The sequence below is a fragment of the Athene cunicularia genome (assembly GCF_003259725.1).
Source record: "Athene cunicularia isolate RWA chromosome 22 unlocalized genomic scaffold, athCun1 chr22_part1, whole genome shotgun sequence".
Classification (NCBI taxonomy): Eukaryota; Metazoa; Chordata; class Aves; order Strigiformes; family Strigidae; genus Athene; species Athene cunicularia.
Window position 1 is genome coordinate 273187 of NW_020799128.1, and position 18754 is coordinate 291940.

At 45.2% G+C, this 18754-nt stretch overlaps 1 protein-coding gene across 1 annotated transcript in view; it reads right to left on the reverse strand.

The window, feature by feature from the left end:
* The window catches only part of ANTXR1 (ANTXR cell adhesion molecule 1), a 105397-nt gene that overhangs the window by 39279 nt on the left and 47364 nt on the right, over positions 1 to 18754 (reverse strand). The window contains exon 13 of the mRNA XM_026863116.1: positions 11140 to 11235. Within this exon, the coding sequence (XP_026718917.1) occupies positions 11140 to 11235 (96 nt within the window). The remainder of the gene's footprint in view (positions 1 to 11139; positions 11236 to 18754) is intronic.

The window sequence follows — 18754 nt, forward strand, 5'->3', positions numbered from 1 at the left end:
TGCAAAAAGTTTGCATCTCGGGCTCGGCAGGCAGCTGGCTATTATCACAGCCCTCCACTCCAAGAGCAACAGAGAGCCTTCCAAAGAGAAAGCAGTTGCATACAGGCACGTCAAGTATCTCTCCCTTACAGAAGACGCACCCCAATGCACAGCCATTGCCGGCACAGATTGAATCCAGCCGGGCGTGCAAATGCAAGTGCCCCAGGGATGGATTTTCTCCAGCAGTTTTAAGTCCATCTGGATGAGGCAACTCTTTCTTTACACACCAGGCCGTGAGTCAGATGCTGTCGGGGTGCTGAGCACCTGTTGAGGTAGCACTGGGTACCCTCAGCTCCTCTCAGGACTCAGTATTAGGTGTAGAGGCCCCCTAGGCATGGGGTATGGATGTGTGGGCTTAAGTGTTACCCTTCAAAAAAAATCAGAGTCTTAAACAATAACAGCTTGGCTGTTTAACTGCAGAAAGGGAAAATGACAATCACATTAAAGGCCCTGAAGATATAAATATTTACAACAATTTCTCTCACTCGTGTTTTTCCTTCTCTGATGAGCTCACTGTTTTTATTTTCCTCTACAAACCCCGAGTCATGCAATGTGGCCATTAATGAAGAGCATGTGCCTCTGGCAAGGGTGGAGATCAGGGCTGGATCAGTCCTTTGAATCTCAGCCCAGAGCAAGGATGGTTGTAGAGCTCTGCCACTACCTGTTCCTGGGCAGCAGGGATTTTTACTTTATTTTTTTTTGGTAGCCTACAGTGCCCTTGGGGAACCCCAATTAAAGAATCTTCGTGCTTCAGGAATCAGCACTGAATCTTCGTTTATATGCGCAGAAGGACATGTGGTAGCATGAAATGTCATTCAAGGAGCATGGTATATGCACCCGCTGCCCTGCTCACGTCGTCGTCACTTGTTCTGAAGCAGCAGAGCTGTGGCCACTGACCACATTAGGGAGAAAGGAAGGGTGATGCCCCAGAGGAGCTCAGGCTGACTAGCAGAGCTGGTGAGCGTCTGGTGCAGCATCCATCTCGCTCTGTTTAGCTTGTGCTTTCAGCTCAGGGGAATACCAATTCCTTCACCGGAGGAAAGCAAATGATGAAAAGATAATGAAAAGTTGTCTGCTCTGCAAAGGGGAAATCATGGGGATCAGCAGGGTTTACCCAAAGTGCCGCTCCTTGGTTTGAGGCAGAAACAGCATAATCCCTTGTAGGTCTCTTGACATAATAAATACTGGCACAGCATGTACAACACACCAAAACGCACAGGAGACTTTTCTACCCACGTTTTCAGATATGTTTTTGTCAGCGTGAGGGGTGGCACTTGTCAACAGACCCTCTTTTGAACTAAACTCATTAATCTAAACCCATTGGACGCTGAGAAACTTCAGACATCTGATCCAAAATATACCTACTGGAAGTGGCCTTGTTCCCTCCTCTAACAGCAGTCTGGTGGAACATCATGGGTTTCAGTGGAGTTTCTCTCATTTGCATTGGCATGAAACGTCAGGATAATCCATCCAGCATATTTGGTCCAGCTAAGCATTCAAACCCAACCTCTCGGCCAGTACCGCTAGAAACTCCCGAGATTACAGACTTGGAGATGCAGAGGTGGTTGTGTTTTTCATACATTTGCATTCCTATACGCATACACATACACGCAAACTAACTGATTTCTATAAGCAGACCGAGTTTATTCTATCACAGTCCAAGAGGGAAGAAAATGAGATTCCTTCCATTTTTAAGTGATATGCACTCCTAACAGCAACTGAACACTCTGAGAGTTGGCAGCATGGATTGATTAGTTTGGACAAGTCCAGAAATGGGGAGTGTTTAGTCTCCTCTGCCTTCGAGCCTGTACGAACTTTCAAAGTATTTTCTGTCTCACTGCCCAGGTCCAGAAAGGCTTTTGGTCTACAGACAGTACAAAGCTTTTCCTTCTGCTTTCGGATTCTTACAGTTACAGCTGTACATGCAAGAGACCCTTATTCTGGGGTACTAAAGACCAAACAGGATCTTTGTGCCACCTCACACAAGAGCAAAGCAAGCGCCAAGTGGGAATATCAAGGTCCCAGAACCAAAGGGCAGTGCCTTACACCGGCTCATTTTGCACAAATCGAAACAATTACTCACGTACAAGAAAGAAAACGCCATTACAGGGAAAGCCAGTGAGGATACGGCCCACACTGCCCACCATGTTTCGTTCCGGGCTGCACCTCTCGCCTTCCCTCTGTCTCGCCAGATGACACACATGGACCTGCTGAACGCAATCAGCTGGGAGAATGCTTGGCCAAGCAAAATGCTTTGGCTAGTTTAGCTTGGCAAGGCTGAAGTGTTTGCTCATGTGTGCTGCAATTGTTTTGATAACCCCAAGCCATTTCTGTGATTGCTGCTGCAATTGTGTCCCTGTGCTTGAGAGAAAGAAAATATGATTGTTCAGCAACCATATTTGCTCGCTAGGTGAGGAATACCTGAGGGTTTCTACCTCATTGCCATGCTAGAAAAACCTCACAATGCAGTCTTTTGTTTTCAAGTAGTAAAGGCCTGTGGGATGGCGAGGTGGCCATTGGCTTTTCTTGGCAGAGGAAGGAACTTCAAGAGTAGTTGTCAGCACTTCTACACACTTAGCTGTGAAAATTCAGGACAGTAAAGTAATTCTTTGCCTTTCTATCGCCTTTCATCACAGATCTCGACATGTATGTGGCTGACACAGGTCTCTTAGCTGACCCACCCTGGTGTCACAGATGCACGGAGAAGTGTAAAAGCAGAGGAATGCTATTAGCTACCCCCTAGAAGTTTAAAAGCATTGGAGAGGGCTGGTTTGCTGTAGCCGTTCAGGCATAAAAGAGCACATTGAATCCAAATTTTGCATCTTCCAGGAATGTGTCTAGGATGTTTTCCATCTTAGGAGACCAGAAAACTCCACCAGTTTACAGTGTCCAGCGAGCACATACTCAGTAACTGTCCCTGGAGTTTTGTATGATAAATAGAGGCAATGTTTCTTGTCAGTAAAGTGTATCTGCTTTAAGATGGAACAGAACATCATTTAAATTGAAGGCTACACGAGAACACAGCACAAAATAAGAAATAAAGGACTTGCCTCTAGAACTAAAATTTGGGAAGGAAGCATGCAGTTAACTGAGCAGAATTTTTGTCCTTATTTACCTTCACTCTTCTGGAGGATACAGAACATGTATTTTTGTTGTCCTAATAAGCAGAGTGTTTTTAATAGCATCAACTATGACCCATCTGACTCATCTCTTTTTTTTTTTTTTTCCCTTACATATTTATAGTTTTGACCTCCTCTAAGTCCTGTGACAGTTTCATAGTTTAGTTATGACTCGGGTAAAGGAACATTTCCTTTTTATTTGGTTCATATCTGCCATGTCTTCTAAGTACCCATTAAATCCTTGCAGATTTGGTCTACACTTCAAAGTTTCTAACACAAGCAGGAGCCTGTCCCTATTTCCACGTCTGCAATACAATACATTCTTCTTCCTAGACACAGCAGTAAGAGGTAAATGAAGTCCAACAGGAAAGCTAACCCATCCTTTTAAGTTAACCTGGAAGCAGACCAGGAACCTCAATTTCAACTCATTAAAACGAGAAGACAAGGCTCTTGCACACCTTGGACTTCAAGCTGACGTGCAGAAACCACATTCAATACAGATCGTAGCACATGTCAAAATCATCCCCTTATGAATGACGTGATGTCATGGAGGAAAAAAAACCCCCTGCATTTAATTAACCCTGTTAGTGTGCAACTGAATGGGGCTGACAGGCAGTCCTCCAAGGAATGTATGAAAAAAACGTAGCATCAGCAAAGGTCAGTCCTTTTCCTAGGCTATTTCACTTATACAGGCCAGAATCAGTGGGGTTTGCTCCACACGTCTGACCCACTTTCTCTGGAAGACTATATAAGTGAAATTAATTTTCTGGACTAAAGAAAAACATCTTCGCTACTGTCAGCTGTATGCAGAAGCCCTTGCTCTCACGCAGTGATTGCTAGGGAAATTTCAGGTTGAGCAAGACTATGTCCTAAAGATCTACTTCTCCTTAGCTGGGCGGAGCCAACTTTCTTTGGAAGAGGTGAGAGGTGGCCAGGGAAAAAGATAAAGAAGGAAGTAATTTTTATTAAGTTAATTACTTCCCATGCAGGACTGGGGCAAAGAACAACAGTGCCTCCTTTGTGTTAGGTATCTGTTGTGGTCTGGAACAAAGGGTGCTGAACCTCATCGAGATTAATATAATTGGCCTTTGGGTCTGGCCTTAATGAGATGCATTAGCAAGGAAATGGTTTGGGAATCTGAAGGCTAGGCATATCATGTAAAGACAAATGGCCACCTTCCTGACTTTCAGAGGGCAGTGCTTAGCACTTTCCAGAAAGGATCCATGAAGATCTCCCAGTTTGGACACCCCAGAACTGATGGACACTTTGGAGAACTTGGTTTTAACTTTCTGATAATGACACATCACAGCAGCAGGTCAAAGCACCCTAGTTCAGTGCCTGGCACACACCCTGTTCTACTAGCCCACTTCTCTACCTGGGCTGTTGCAGAGCTGAGGGTATTAGCCCAGGCAACATGCCTCTGCCGTGCTATTTTCAGACTTAATTCTGGTCTGTTTAAAGATGAGCAGTTATAGACCCTTCTATCCATATCTAAACCATTCTGATCTGACTGACAGGGGGCTGAGAGGAGCAGTGAACTGCTGTGGGTACTCTGGATGATTGACAAGACTGTCTTTATCCTCCTGCTGCCCTTTGTGCATGGCAATTGTAAAGTCTGGTTCTGTTATTTACGCTACTGTAAACCTACAATAACAGCACTACCTCCTAATGCTTTGGATCGCCTGTGCTATAAACGGAGACCCTCATTCCTGGCAGCATCCACGGATTCAGGGCTTGAATGTTACACACCACATTAAGCTCCAATAAATTCAGAGAAACTACCACCTTGCGCTAAGTGAGGGCTAGCCTCAATGGCTCAGATCTGAACTGCAGGCAGAGACTGTGGGGTCCACGAGCAATTTTTACCTGCACATTTGTGTCTCTTGCTCTCAGTTTGTCTCAAGAATGTTTCAGATTATTCATGATCCTGTGCTCCCTGGTCCCAAAATCAGCATAACTGCAGAAAAAAATGTGCCTCGTGCACATGGGAATGGGTGGGAATCTGAATACGTGGACCCTTGAAAGTAATCTTCATCAAGCCAACATGCACCATGTAATTTTATGGTTCTTCAGGTTGCTATAGAGTCTATGCATTTCCTCCCCTCCTCTTCCTCCAGTTTAGCTATTATTTTCATGTGGTTTTAATATATATTTTCTGTATTTTCTCCATCCAGCTTTTTGTTTCCAAAACTCCTGGTCAGCTGCAGTACAGACTGAGAGCCAAACAAATTGCTGGGTTCTTCCATGCTTCCTTCCAGAAAACAGCTTTAAAGTTAAAACTGGTGTTAGATGCTTAAATACCAACACCTCATTTATATGCCAGCCACATCCCTGTGTTTAAAAAAGCTGCAGTATAAAAATGACTAAGATGGTGTACAGATTTTAAGTGGGCAATTATCACAGACCAGCTTCTCATGCCCTCCCCTCTCGGGCCATGCTGTATGGATGCATAAGGGAGGCAAAGACTCGTGTCTACCCTGTAAAACCATAAGGAGACGTGACGTACGAGCATGTGGGGAAATGCCTTGAGTCTCAGTCTCAGCTGCACCAGGGAGATATTTCCACTCACATCCTCCACATTTTAGCCCCCGGACTGCCCTAGCTAAGGTTCAGCCCAAGGCTCAGGCAGGCTGATTGTAGCCACCACTCCAGCTATGCTAGAGCTCATCTTTCACGAAGATCCCGTTGAGGTGCAAAGCACAGCCCAAACACAGCTCACTCAGCCTGCCAATTTTAAGTGTCTGTGCGAGACGCTTGCTCAGTGTGGTGCTGCATACTGGCACAGGGAAACCGTCCCAGCACAGAGAAGCCTTCCAGCTATTGCATTAATTATGCCTTCATCATACATCCCAAACACTTTAATCAGCTCCATTTCCCAGCCAATCCAACAACGTGTCTGCAAAACCTTCCTTAAGATAGTTTTGGAGGATTATTATCTCTTTGGCTTACATCTATATCTATTTGGTTTGCATCAATATTAAACCTAAGCCTAATGTTGGCCTCTTACCCGGAACAATTTCACCCTTGGGCACCTAAATAAAGGACGGAGTCATCTTCAGCTCTCATTTTGTTGCTAATATACATTATTACATTATTATAGAATCATTTTTTGTTGGGGTTTGGCCTTTCTCATTTTCTCCCTGCATAACCTCATGACATCCTTGTAGGCCTTCTGAGTTGCCTGCCCCTTCTTCCAAAGGTCATAAACTCTATTCTTCTTCTGAGTTCCAGCCAAAGCTCTTTGGTCAACCAGGCCAGTCTTCTTCCCCGCTCGCTCATCTTTTGGTACATGGGGATGGCCTTCTCCTGGGACATTAAGATTTCCTTCTTGAAGAGTGTCCAGCCTTCCTGGACCCCTCTGCCCTTCAGGATTGGCTCCCAAGGGACTCTGTCAGCCAGGCCCCTCAACAGGTCAAAGTCTGCCCTCTGCAACTCCAAGGTAGCAGTTGTGCTGACCCCTCCCCTTACTTCTCTGAGAGTCAAACCCACTGTCATTTCATGATCACTCTGACCAAGATGGCTTCCAACCGTCACATCACCCACAAGACCTTCTCTGTTCACAAACATCAGCTCCAGCGGGCTGCCTTCCCTAGCTGCTTCCCTTACCAGTTGTGTCACAAGTTCTCTTCCACACACTCTAGGAACCTCCTAGATGGTTTCCTCTCTGCTGTATTGTATTTCCAGCAGACAACTGGCCTTTCCCCTGACGCTTACCCATAAACAACCCCATCATCACCATCATTAAGCTCTAGACAGTCAGAACACTCCCTAACATAGAGGACTGTCCCACCAGCTCTCCTTCCTTGCCTGTCCCTTCTGAGGAGTTTATAGCCATCCATTGCAGCACTCCACTGTGTGAGTCATCCCACCACATTTTGGTGACAGCAACTCCACCATAGTTTTCCTGCTGCACAATGGCTTCCAGCTCCTCCTGTCTGTTGCCCATGCTGTGTGCATCGGTGTAGACACACCTCAGTTGGGCTATTGATCCCACCACCTTTTAGGGCGGACAAGTCCCAATTCCTACATGACCACTCTCAGGTGCTTCTGTGGTTTCTAACATATCAATAACCCTTGCTGCCGTATGGAGCTCCATCCCCTACCTCCTCCGAGATGGCAGACTGAAGAACCCTCAAACACTGGCATGCTGTCCCCAGGCTTAGCTCTAGTGAGCCTGGTTTTATCCCTTTCCCCCTTCAAATCTAGTTTAAAGCTCTTTCAATGACCCCTGCTAACTCCTATGCAAAGATCCTTTTTCTTCTTTGCAACAGGCTTCTCTAAGAAGTGACCCATCTTGTTTTTCTTTATGGAAGCAGTTTTGACACAGGGCATAGGCTGACCTAACCTCGGCGACACCCCCACACTAGAAGAGCCATTGTCCTCGTTATTGTTCGGGTCCACCAGAACCTTGCAGAGCCTCATACGTGTTACTCGAGGGCACCTGGGAAGGTGGGTCAGTCGGAGGAGATGTGCCTGCTGCTCCAGGCAGGAATTTGTCACCATTGCCCCTTGCTCCTCAAGTGTTCAGCCAGGTGGAGAGAGGATCGGGAACTGGGAATCCTCCATGTTATGCATGTCCCGCCTGCCTGCTGGGCCTGCCCCGGCGAAGGCAGGCTGGGATTCCAGTAGTCCATCCCTCTCTCACACTCCCCAGTTCTCCTCAACCTACCTGTCTCCTCCCAGAGCTCTGTCGCTGAGCAGAGGAGCTCCATCCCTGGGTGCACCTCCCACAGGTGTGCTCACTGCTGCTGCCCACCCTGGCACCGGGGCGGCTGCATGTGCCACAGCTCTGCCTGGGCGGCTGTGTCGGTCGTGGAGGGTGCAGAGCTCGAGAGGCCACGGCTTTCTGCCAGCCTGGGACCACTTGGTCTCCTTCAGGAGTTACTGCTTGGACTCCTTCGGCTTACGCCGTGTCCAGGAAAGAGGAGGAATGGGAAGACAACAGCAAAACGCTCACTAACATCAACGAGGCCAGGATCTGGCATCTGCTATTTTGCAGATATGCTCTGCTCAGGAAAAGTGGGGCCATCCTGTTACAGATGTCTCTGTATCTGCCATCATTCCTCTAATGTGCACAGTATTGGGGTTGTCAGCTTAGCAGAATTATTTTCCTTTGCTTTCTGTTGAATAAACATCCCTGAAACCTTCTGAAAGGTTACCACCTGCTCCCATGCTTTTGTGATATTCCCCCACAGACATCAAGGGAAATTTTGCCTGCGGTGGTATCAGGCACAGCAAAGACCTAATTATTATTCTGATCCACTAAGCAACAATTGCATCTACTGTAAACTGAGTGGTAAATTCCAGACTTCATCCCAGAATACTTTTGAGACCAATAAACTTGAATACACTTGGAAACAGCATTTCTTTATGGGTGCATGCCAGGGAGATACTGGGTTCCAGATAAATCTCCAGAGCAAGTCTCTTGACTTCAGTCCATTTACTCCAGGGATGAAGCTGGCTTGGTGTCTTTCCTGAAGAACTGCTGGATAATAACGATTCCTATTTAATTAAAAAGCATGCCAGGAGGAATTTCAGGGTTTATAAATGTGCTTGTCACTCAAACTTATACTTGGTAAGAAAAAAGTTTGTTGTGTTTTTTCTTTCTTCCCCGGACACATACACAATTATCTCTGAAACGTCCCTGGGCTTGAAGCCACAGCAGTGTCTCTGGGTCTGCGGTCTGATTATTAGAGGTTGTTGCTTGCCTGCCTCTCTTGTCTGTTGTGCAAGCCAGTTCCTCTGCCCTTAATTCACTCTGTGCTTCTGACAACACTGCATTCCTTAATGTGCCATTACCAAACTAGTAAATAAGCACTGCTCTGCTTCCTTTCCCCCTCCCCTAAACCAAACAGGCTGGGCACTCCTCTGTGGATTTATCTTTAATTTTACAGAATCTTTGGGTAAGCAATACACAGGGAGGCATCTCAGCTGCTGATCTACTGCCAAACATATCGGACTGCCAGCCCAGAGAGAGGGAAGAGATTTCAAACAGGCTCTTGAATTAAAATCTTTCCAGCAAGCAGAGGGATGTGTTTGACTTACATTTGGAAAATATCAGTGCAATAGTCCCCACTTGGAGACCTTGCTAAGAGGGAATGTGGGAGGTAAAGAAGGAGAGAGGTTGAGGAAAAGCTTTTATCTACAACAAATTTTTAAAGTATAGCATTTAAATCTGGAAAATATTAAGCTGAGAAAGCTTCATGTGGACAAGAGACTCCCTATCTCTGCTGCACCCGCCTTGCTTATCTGGACTGTATCCCTCACACCTCAGGAAGGCTGTTACATGACCACTATCCCCCATCATTCCACTGGAGCAGTCCCATACTACCCTCTCAGGGCAGAGCTCCATACTGCCTTTACTCCACGTCCTCCTGCTCTGCCCTTTCCCTATCAGCTTCATCCTTCTCCTGTAACAGAACCTTAAAACGGCAGCATCCCTTTGAGCCTTTCCTCTCTATCACCTCAGTTCTCCACCAAATCTCAGTGTAAACGTCTGTAGAGGGCACATCTTCATCGACTTCTATGCAGATGCGCCAACAAAGACGTTGGCCCAGCTTCTCTGGGGACATGCCATCTAGTTTAGACACATAACTCGGAGCAACCTACCACACTGCTAACCCTTTGTCCATTTTTAGAACAGATTTTTTTTTAATTTTTATTGTTCTGAAAAGTCCAAATAATTTTTTTTCCCCTTCTGGTTTTCAGAGGTGCCAAACTACTGTGAAAAGAAGCATTTTACCCCCTAGCATTTCCAGCCAGAAACAGAAGTAGACAACTAAGATTTTTCCTGTGAGATTTCCATCCTTGTTCTGGATAAAGAAATACGTCTCAACACAAAGACTCATCCTCAAATGTGACTGCTCCTGCAGTTTGTGGCTCCAAAGCTCTCAGCACCAGATCACAGATTTAGTACAACATGGTGCAAATTTACAACACTGGGTAAGTGATTTAAAATCAGGAATAATGACAGTGGCCCAGAAACTGAAGCCAGTTTGGGCAGTGTTAAAGGAAGCATCTGAAACATTACACACAGCCAATCACCAAAACTAAACTCCAATCCGCTGACACTTGTACATCCCTAATTCTTGTTCTATATTTGCACACACAAGACCCAAAGTAAGAACGGAGCTTCGCTGTGTGGTTTGTCCCACCATAATCTGCCTTTGCCCGGATCTTCATTGTAAACGGCAGCCCCAGGGGATGATCAGCAGAGATGTACAGGGGTATGACAGGTCCTTGCAGACAAACAGCAGGGTCACATGTGAGAGAAAAGCTTTTCTCAAGTCCTGTGATTTCCTTCTTGCCTCCCTTGAACTCTTCCTTCTCTGCTCTTTTCTCCTGATTTCTGTCTGCCTTTTTTCATTAACATCTCTGTGGCTGTGCTTTTTAAGCCACAGAATATTTTGTGAAAAAACATGGAGGAAAGATATTGCTCAGTAAATCACTGTCATACTTCCACTGAAACCATCCTTTGGATATCTCAAAGTGCTCTTCAGACATGGTGAGCCAGGAAAAAAAAAAAGTTAATCTTGCAAAAATTGGCACACTTAGAAATCTTTTCCATGTACCTGAGGCAGAACAAGGACTGCAGCCTTGGCTCAGCATACCTGCCCTCCTACAGGAGCCCTCCAGCACTGGGACGCTGACACAGCAATTAGAAAATCCAGAAAAGCCATTCCTTCCGAAAAGGACACAGCAAATAATATGTTCCTGCAAACCATTTCCATTTTGTGATCAATGAATGAGACTAAAAGGCTTCTGACGAGGTCTGTGTGTTAGCAACATTTCATGGGTGTAATCCAAAGTCAGGCAGATGACACAGAAGCACGTAACAGTGCCAGCAATGGAAGAAGCACTATCGTGTTCAGTGACCAGTGCTCTGCTCTTTTTCCTGGAAAACTTTGCCTCCTTCCCACTCGTTTCTTACATTCAGGCAACACTGAATTGCTGTTTTGTGTTCATGATTTCTGTCACTTACCACTGTGCAGCAAAGAGGCCAGAACCACCAGAGAAGGACCAAGGCCAGCAAGAGGAAGAGGATCAGCAAAGCAATAGCCAGGATGGTCCCGTCTGACTGGAAGAGAAACACAGAGAGTATGTGAGCACCACGACCACAAAACTCCCCTCTCCACAGTACCTTGCCCGCTTCCAGGCAAGTACAGGTCCCAAAGGCATTGCCATACTTCATCTATTTTTCGGACAAAATGCAGTTTTCCTCCCTCCTCATACATCCAAATGTGGCACACATACCCCCTCCACCTCATGGCAAAGGGGCTGAGGCCTCTAGTTCACTCCCCAGAGCTGCAGGTTTTGTCTCAATTTTCTGAACCTCACAGTTATGTAAAACACTTATTTCGCATCAGAACAAAATTAAAGTAATATTCCTCAGAGTATTGTGAAGACTGAAAAGAAGATTTTAAAAAGAGCTCAACAAACAATGCTTCGCATTCTCCTTTCTTTGCAACTCCTTTCCCCTCTCGCAGTATAAATTTGACAGCAATGTTAGAATTAAAGTTTACTCCAAACAGAAAACTTGACGGGAGATCTCTGTGGGCCCACGACTCAGGTCATCCTGCTCTTAGCACTGCTGAGTCAGGGTAGTTCTGCCATAAGCTTTCCAAGGGAATTTGAACATACACACCATCACAACAATATACCCTTTTTTTCCACATCAGAAGCCATTAACTCTAAAAAAGCCTTTCCTCTCTAACCGGGACACTTCCCCCGTTTAAAAAGGCATTTGCAATTCTCTGATATCGATTAACAATGCAAGCTGCTGCACAAGCCCACTCCACAGACCAATCAAAACCAAATGTGCATTATTTCTTGTTGCTTAGATTTAACCCAAACCAGATGTTCTGGGCTTCCTGAGGCATGCCAGCTTCCCTGTAGCGCTCCTCCCCAGTATCACCCTATTCTGAGATAAGAAAGCAGGCAGTCCTGCCTTAAGCCTGTCTGAGATGTTCTTGATGTAAGAGCCAGACATTTAAAAAACCCCACCCAAGTGTCAAGATCACGTTGCCAGATTAAGGACACATTCTAGAGCAGACTGACCTGTAGGATGGGAAAATTGGGTGCCTGCTGAAGTCCCTGTAATTCAATAGCCAGATGGTCTCCCATTGTACCATAATGGGAAGAGCAATGGAAAAAACAATCGGGTTGAGAGCATTTTCCAAACTCTCTTCTGGTGTAGAAGGAATTTCTGGAGAATTTGGATCAAGACAACCTGATCTTTGACACTTGGAAATAAAAGAGAGGTAGTCCACACAGGAGAGGAATTCACCCAAGAGATCTCTGGAAATGGAACTTGGACCCCAACACAAAATAAAAGCTCACCGGAGAAGACAGTGCTGTATTTTCGTGCTGTCCTCTAGACTGACAACATAAAGTCACATCCCTCATCTACAAAATGGAACCTGCTGATATTCAGCTTTAGAAAATGTGATCTGACTCTGCTGCCATGAAATTGTAAAAGAAATAAGGCTTTTTATGTCTAATTGTGGTCTGTCCCTTTTGCCCCAATATGGAAACAAACATTTTGTCATTAAGAATATTCTAAAATCAATTTGCGAAAATACGCAACAAATTAAAGCAGCCTTCTAACTGCTTTGTTCTGGGAATTTTTTTGTTTGTTTTTAAAAACAGAATTTATTTTTACTTTGGTTTTTCCTTTCCAAGGCAACCTGTAAAGACCAATTTGTGTTACCCTGACACATCTGTTTCTCTGCAAGGCAGCTGATGTGGCCAGCTGGTATTCTGTGTATCACAGCAGCAAAACAGTCCGGAGGACATAGAAGGGTTTGATTTGCCAAATCTTACATTTCTCACTCAGGTAATGCCTCTTGCTGAAGCCAGTGTTGCCTGGCAAGTCTGCAGGAACAAAAGCCCTTCAGATAGCAGAACCAGAACACTTCCCCTCTGACACCCCCAAAATGCTGGCTGCATTAATTCCATTTCTTACATTTGAACAAACATCAAAATATTCCAGACAAATATGAGCTGAATTTTCTGGGCTCAGCCATAGCTACCAAGCGCCAAACTGAGACCCTTAATCAAGAACTGAAAATCCTACCCCTCCCCTACTCTGACTGTGCTACCACTGCTGCAAAACAAGGCTCTGAGGAAACCCGAGCAGGTCAGAGCAGGACAAAGCGTATATACCCAACAAATCCTACATAATAATCTAAAGTGGCCTGAACTCTGCTTTTGGTTTGTGTTATCTGTATTTTGTCAGTTTCTGCCAGAAGTTTGTGATCATTCTGTGTAGTATCTATGGTTTTACACAGCTAGAACTATGCTTAGATAGAAACTGCCACTTACTCAAACTGAGTAATAAACTAGAAGGAAAATATGCCTTTTAAAATAGTTTGCAAAAGTTTTGCTGACATTTTGAAATCTTTCTCCCAGTCTTAGAGCTGGTTAAAAAGGGCTGAAGCACTCAAAACGTCTGTTTTCATTCCATTATTTTTTTTTAATCAAAATTTGGAAGAACAATACAAATGTTCATGGAAACACTGAACCATGGAATAATTCAATGAGCTGTGTTTAACACTTACTGAATAAAGGCTATCAATCCAGACCGAAAAACCCCTTTCATTTTAAAGACAAAAAAAGAAAATTTTAACGCTAATCTAGTGAATATCTATAGAGACAAAGTGTGGCTAGTCCCTAAATACAGATTTATCTGAAATCAGTACTGCTGTCCCATAGGGATTCATCCTGACTCTTTACACTGAGATAAAACTGTGGTGCTTGCAGCCCCAGTGAGATCAACAACCTCAAATTCCATTAGACCTGAGAGAAGCTGGACAGCTCAGGTACTCAGCCAAACTTCTGCCAAACACTAAGTGTAAGACATTGGCAACTTGCTTCCTGACAAGCGTTGAAGACCCAGACAATACCCAGAGACTCTGTTCTGAAATGCCTTGCTATTGTATCAAGAAACAGTGAAATGAAAAAGAGCAGGCTCTTTAAATGACCTTTCAACGTGCTACATATCTGACATGTTAAAACTCTACCGTGTAGACTTTGAAACAAATAAGCTGGTAGAGAAAGCAAGGCAGCTGTGTCTTGAAGCCTCCTTCTCCCTGCCAGAGTCCAAGAAGGCCAAGAAAATGCTACAAGTATTGCTGGCTGTTGAAGTACAATGGAAAACAACCACTGGCAGAGACTGTAAAATATAAAGATATCAAGAAATCCAAACCAGGACACATTAGAAGCTTTTCCTCATAGTAGGGGTGTGTGTGCGTGTTTGCATGTGTCTGTATGTGTATATATGTGTGTGCAGGTATATGTGCTTTCACGCAGGAGTTATTGGGGAATTGTTATGGACTGTGAGAAGCCAGACTGAGACTGTGAGAATCCTTTTGTCACAAGACAGAAACGTGGCCCACATCTTGGACTGCAGGTGCTCCTCCAGAGAAGAGGGGAGGGCTGACAAAGCTTGACCCCATGAACAGCATCAGCTATTGGAACCCACAGACGTTCCGCGAGGTGCTGGCCTACGGAGGAACACGCTCCTCTAAGGCATGCCTGCAGTCCCCGGGAAGAGCCTCTCTAACAAAAACCTTAGGATAAACCGGGTGCATGCACTTTCCTTGGACAGTCAGCAAGCCGGGATGAGCGCTGCGGTGATGGCCGTGCCACGCAGGAGAACCCTCATCCCCTGAGTTCTTTTGCTCTTGCCTACTGAGATGACAGAACCACAGACTGGCTTGGGTTGGAAGGGACCTTAAAGATCATCAAGTTCCCACGCCCTGCCATGCACAGGGACACCTTCCACTAGACCAGGTTGCTCCAAGATTGCTGCCTAAGACCAAGATCCTAAGATTTTGCCCCAGGAGGCATGTATGCAATCACGTGGAAGGACAAAGCTAAGACAGAATCCATGATTTTAAGTCCCCTATTTCATCTCAGATATCCTCAATGCTCCTAACATAGAAACAAACGTAAATCAGTTCATAAACAAACACAAATCAGTTCATCGGCATTTCAGTGGAGCTCTGGCTTATTTCTGAGGGTGTTCCAGCAAACGTTACTATGCACCAGAAGGGCATTTTTTTGGTTTTGGTTTGTTTTGTTTTTTTCCAGTCTTCTTATTTTTGTTTAAGATTTTATTTCCTAGTTTCTCACTTTACTGCACTGGCATCTGCAGCATACATGAGCGATTCCAGAAAGGTAACCTGGAATAACAACCCCAAAGTGCACAGACCCTCAAAATCTTCAACAACTGACATTCGGGAGTGATGAATGAAGTACTAGATGCATTTAATAAATGTGCTCATGTATTGTGGCTGACAAATTAATGCACTGATGATTTATAGGGAGAGGGAGGTGGGTAGCTTGCATGCTTGTTACCACAGCAGTAAATGGGTTTAACTTTAAGCATGTGTTTAAATGTGCTGACTTCATGCTGTGCCTAAGAGGGATGGACTTCTGTTAAATAACATGCATCAAGAGCTTGGCTTTCATAGGCCTTGCAGGCTGGATTCAGTATTGAGTCCTAACTCCTGCAGGCTTCACTGGAAAATAAAAAGCTTAAGTACCCTGTTTAATCCGGCTCTGCCCTCAGTGTTCCAGCACACAGAAGGGATGCACCCTCTCAGCTAGCTGCTCTCGGGACTACAGGCAGTCTGTCAGTCCCCTGCGGCTTGCAGAAGAGCTTGTGGGAGCTTTCCCAGCTGCTGACTGCAGCAGAGGACCTCAGGCTGTCAGGCAGCCCGGTGGTGTCTCCTCCAGGGCAGACTGGAAAGCTGCTGCCAGCACTGCCTGAGGGCTGGGGGTGCAGAACCATCGCCATCGCTACCCAGGACTGGGAGCAGCAGCCTGACCAGCTCTAACTGAGCCTCACTTCAGGGTGACTCCACAGTAACAACAACTTAACCCATCACTGCTAAACCTTCGGAGCTTTACAAAGAGGAGAAACATGATTAACGTCATTCCAGAGACAGGGAAGATGTGAATGGCCCCTGTATCCCAGTCTTTTTTACGTTTTCCAAGAAGGAAGAGCAATAATATGCTGAAAGCCCTCAGAGGTGTTAGTAGGAAAAGAATGAAGTGCTTTTAAAAAGCTTTATGAAAAATCTTGACTATAGTTTTGAATGAGCATCCAAAATCAGACAGAAGTTTTCTCCCTGGAGAGAAAGGAGAAACTATTTTAATGTCCTTTAGTCAATAGGGGAGGGGAAGGCAAAGGATGACCCTGCCTTTTCACACCAGAGAGACTCAGGCAGCTTTTATTGTGAAGGAAACACTCTCCGTTTCTGCCCAACTCTCTTGGGGACTCTCCCATCACAGCAACAGAAACTGATGTCTATCATTTATTTCATCACACAGAGGAATTTTTTTAATATAACAGAAACAATCTGGCCTAATTTCTAAAAGGAAATGAAAACTCACTGAATGCGCTGTTCTGCTCTGATCAGCGTCTCTGTGAAGCTACTTGAGTGGGAGCCAAGCTCAGCAGGGGATGTGAGCAAGAAACACCTGTACTAGGTCACCCAGCATAGGTGTTCTCAGCTCCTTTGTTCCAAGTTTACTACACTGTGAAATGCGATGCCCCTCTGGCACTGACCTCTTTCCCTCCTCTCTTTCCCCAGCTGAAAGGAGATGAGAGCCTGCTTACAAAAGGCTTCGCCAGAAACCCGCGTTATTTGCTTTATAGCCTAGTATAAACACGCTGTATAAACCCAGAGCAAGAGACAGCTCTTGTCCTGAAGAGTTCACACTCCAGACAGAGCAGGCAAACACATGGTGGGAAGGAGGAGCAATCATTACTCCCTCAGTTACAAGGAAAAATCTTCGGTCAGGGAAAACAACTCTCTAATCCTTGATTGCTGTGTTTACGCTTATGAAACCAAGAAAACCTTTTCCTTCAGAAGAAATACTTAAAAGTTTCCACTAAACAGAAGCGTTCACAAGACTTCTGAAAGGCAGAGATAGCAGAATTGATGGTAGAATTCAAGTTTGTCCAGTCCCAGGTTAGTGCCTCACCCATAAGGCACTGGATCTGGGATCCTGCAGTAAATACAGCTGGGTCTGGTGGGATAGTTTATGAAAAAACACAACATGAGAAGACCCTGCAGGCTGGTGAGCTTCCCCTCTTCGGCTGTACATACTCTCCAGCAGTACCAGGATTCAGCAGTCTTCAGATGACAGGCACCTCCCCACGCTCAAGAGGTGCTGAGGCCCAAACGCCTTTGCCCTCCCCTTTGGTTTTCTAGCTCCCTCGAACATCCCATCTGCTTTGGTAAAATGCTCCAAATTCCGTTACAGTTTCGGATACAAAGCTCCTGACTCCTGAATTTTAGCATCAAGAGACCTACTCTGAACCAAGGGCTAAACACAGGGGTAAGACGTCATGCCACTGACCATCTGCTCGGATCTCTGCTGGTCACGCCATCACCTGTGAATGTCAAACCTCAGGTGTGGCAGTTTTAGCAGCCTGACTGCAGGAAGCAGCACGGATCAGCGCGAGCTGCAACCCTTCGGCACTCTGGGTGAGCATCGTAATGACCTCACCCTCCAGCTGCAGGCAGAGGTCACAGTGTTTTGTCCTGGAGGTGAGCGTCCAGCCTTGGCTTTGTGGCCGGCACATCACAGGCCTGAAATCAGCTAGCACAAGGGCAGAGGCCTCTTGTGGGCTCTTTTTAGGTTCAGTCTGCACAAGTACTTGCACTGAAAAATGCTGTTAGCTTGAGTGCTCCCCCTGACAGAGCATGTTGGGGTAGGGATGTTTCTGTTTTGGCTGAGGAAGGACTGAGGAGCTCCTGCTGAAACAGTCATCTCTTGTCCCCCAACGCTTGTAGCTAAACAACAAAACCTTTGAGGTGAAACCTAAGCAGTTATTTTGGTTTCCATTTGTGCCTGAGGGCAGTCCTTAAGAAGTATGTTAAATTCATTTCAGGAGGTAAATACCAACTGGAATAATAGCAGACAAAATTCTGTGGAATTAGACTTTGTCATAACAGCAACCATTTATGGCTTGAATTCGGTTTACTTCTTTGCAAGGAAGGAAAGGAAGGAAAACAGCATGCTACAGCTCTGGAATGTCTTGCCTCTGTGCCTGTCTTTGAGATTTGTAGCATTTAAAGCAGCACTTAAATAAAAATAAATCTCAGGAGCACCTTCCTTGAGGTAACGCTCATGTACCTCCCCCCAGCAGTTCCTCATGGCCGTTACAGGTGACTTGCCATGAGTCTGACAGGGTGAAGAGCCTGCCAGTGTGACCTGAACCCACACAGCAAGACGTGTTTGGGATAAGTTTCCTCCTGAAACTCAATTTAAATTGAAATCACATTTTCAACAGAAAAACACTTCAATAAAATAAAATGTTGTTTCAAACACAGTTTCGAAGTGCTCTGTTTCAGCTTAAATGTTAAATGAGATTTCACTACTGGAGCTGCACATGCGTGCAGAGATTATAGCACTTACTTTCTAGTTAATTTTAGCACTGTCACAGAAAAAAATGTCCGCATATCCACAAGCTATTTTGATGTTTCCAAATTAAAACTTTTTCAAGACGTCCACCCCCACCTCCAATTTATTGGTCTCTTTTGTGTATCTCTACTTTCCAAACCATAGGAACATGCTGT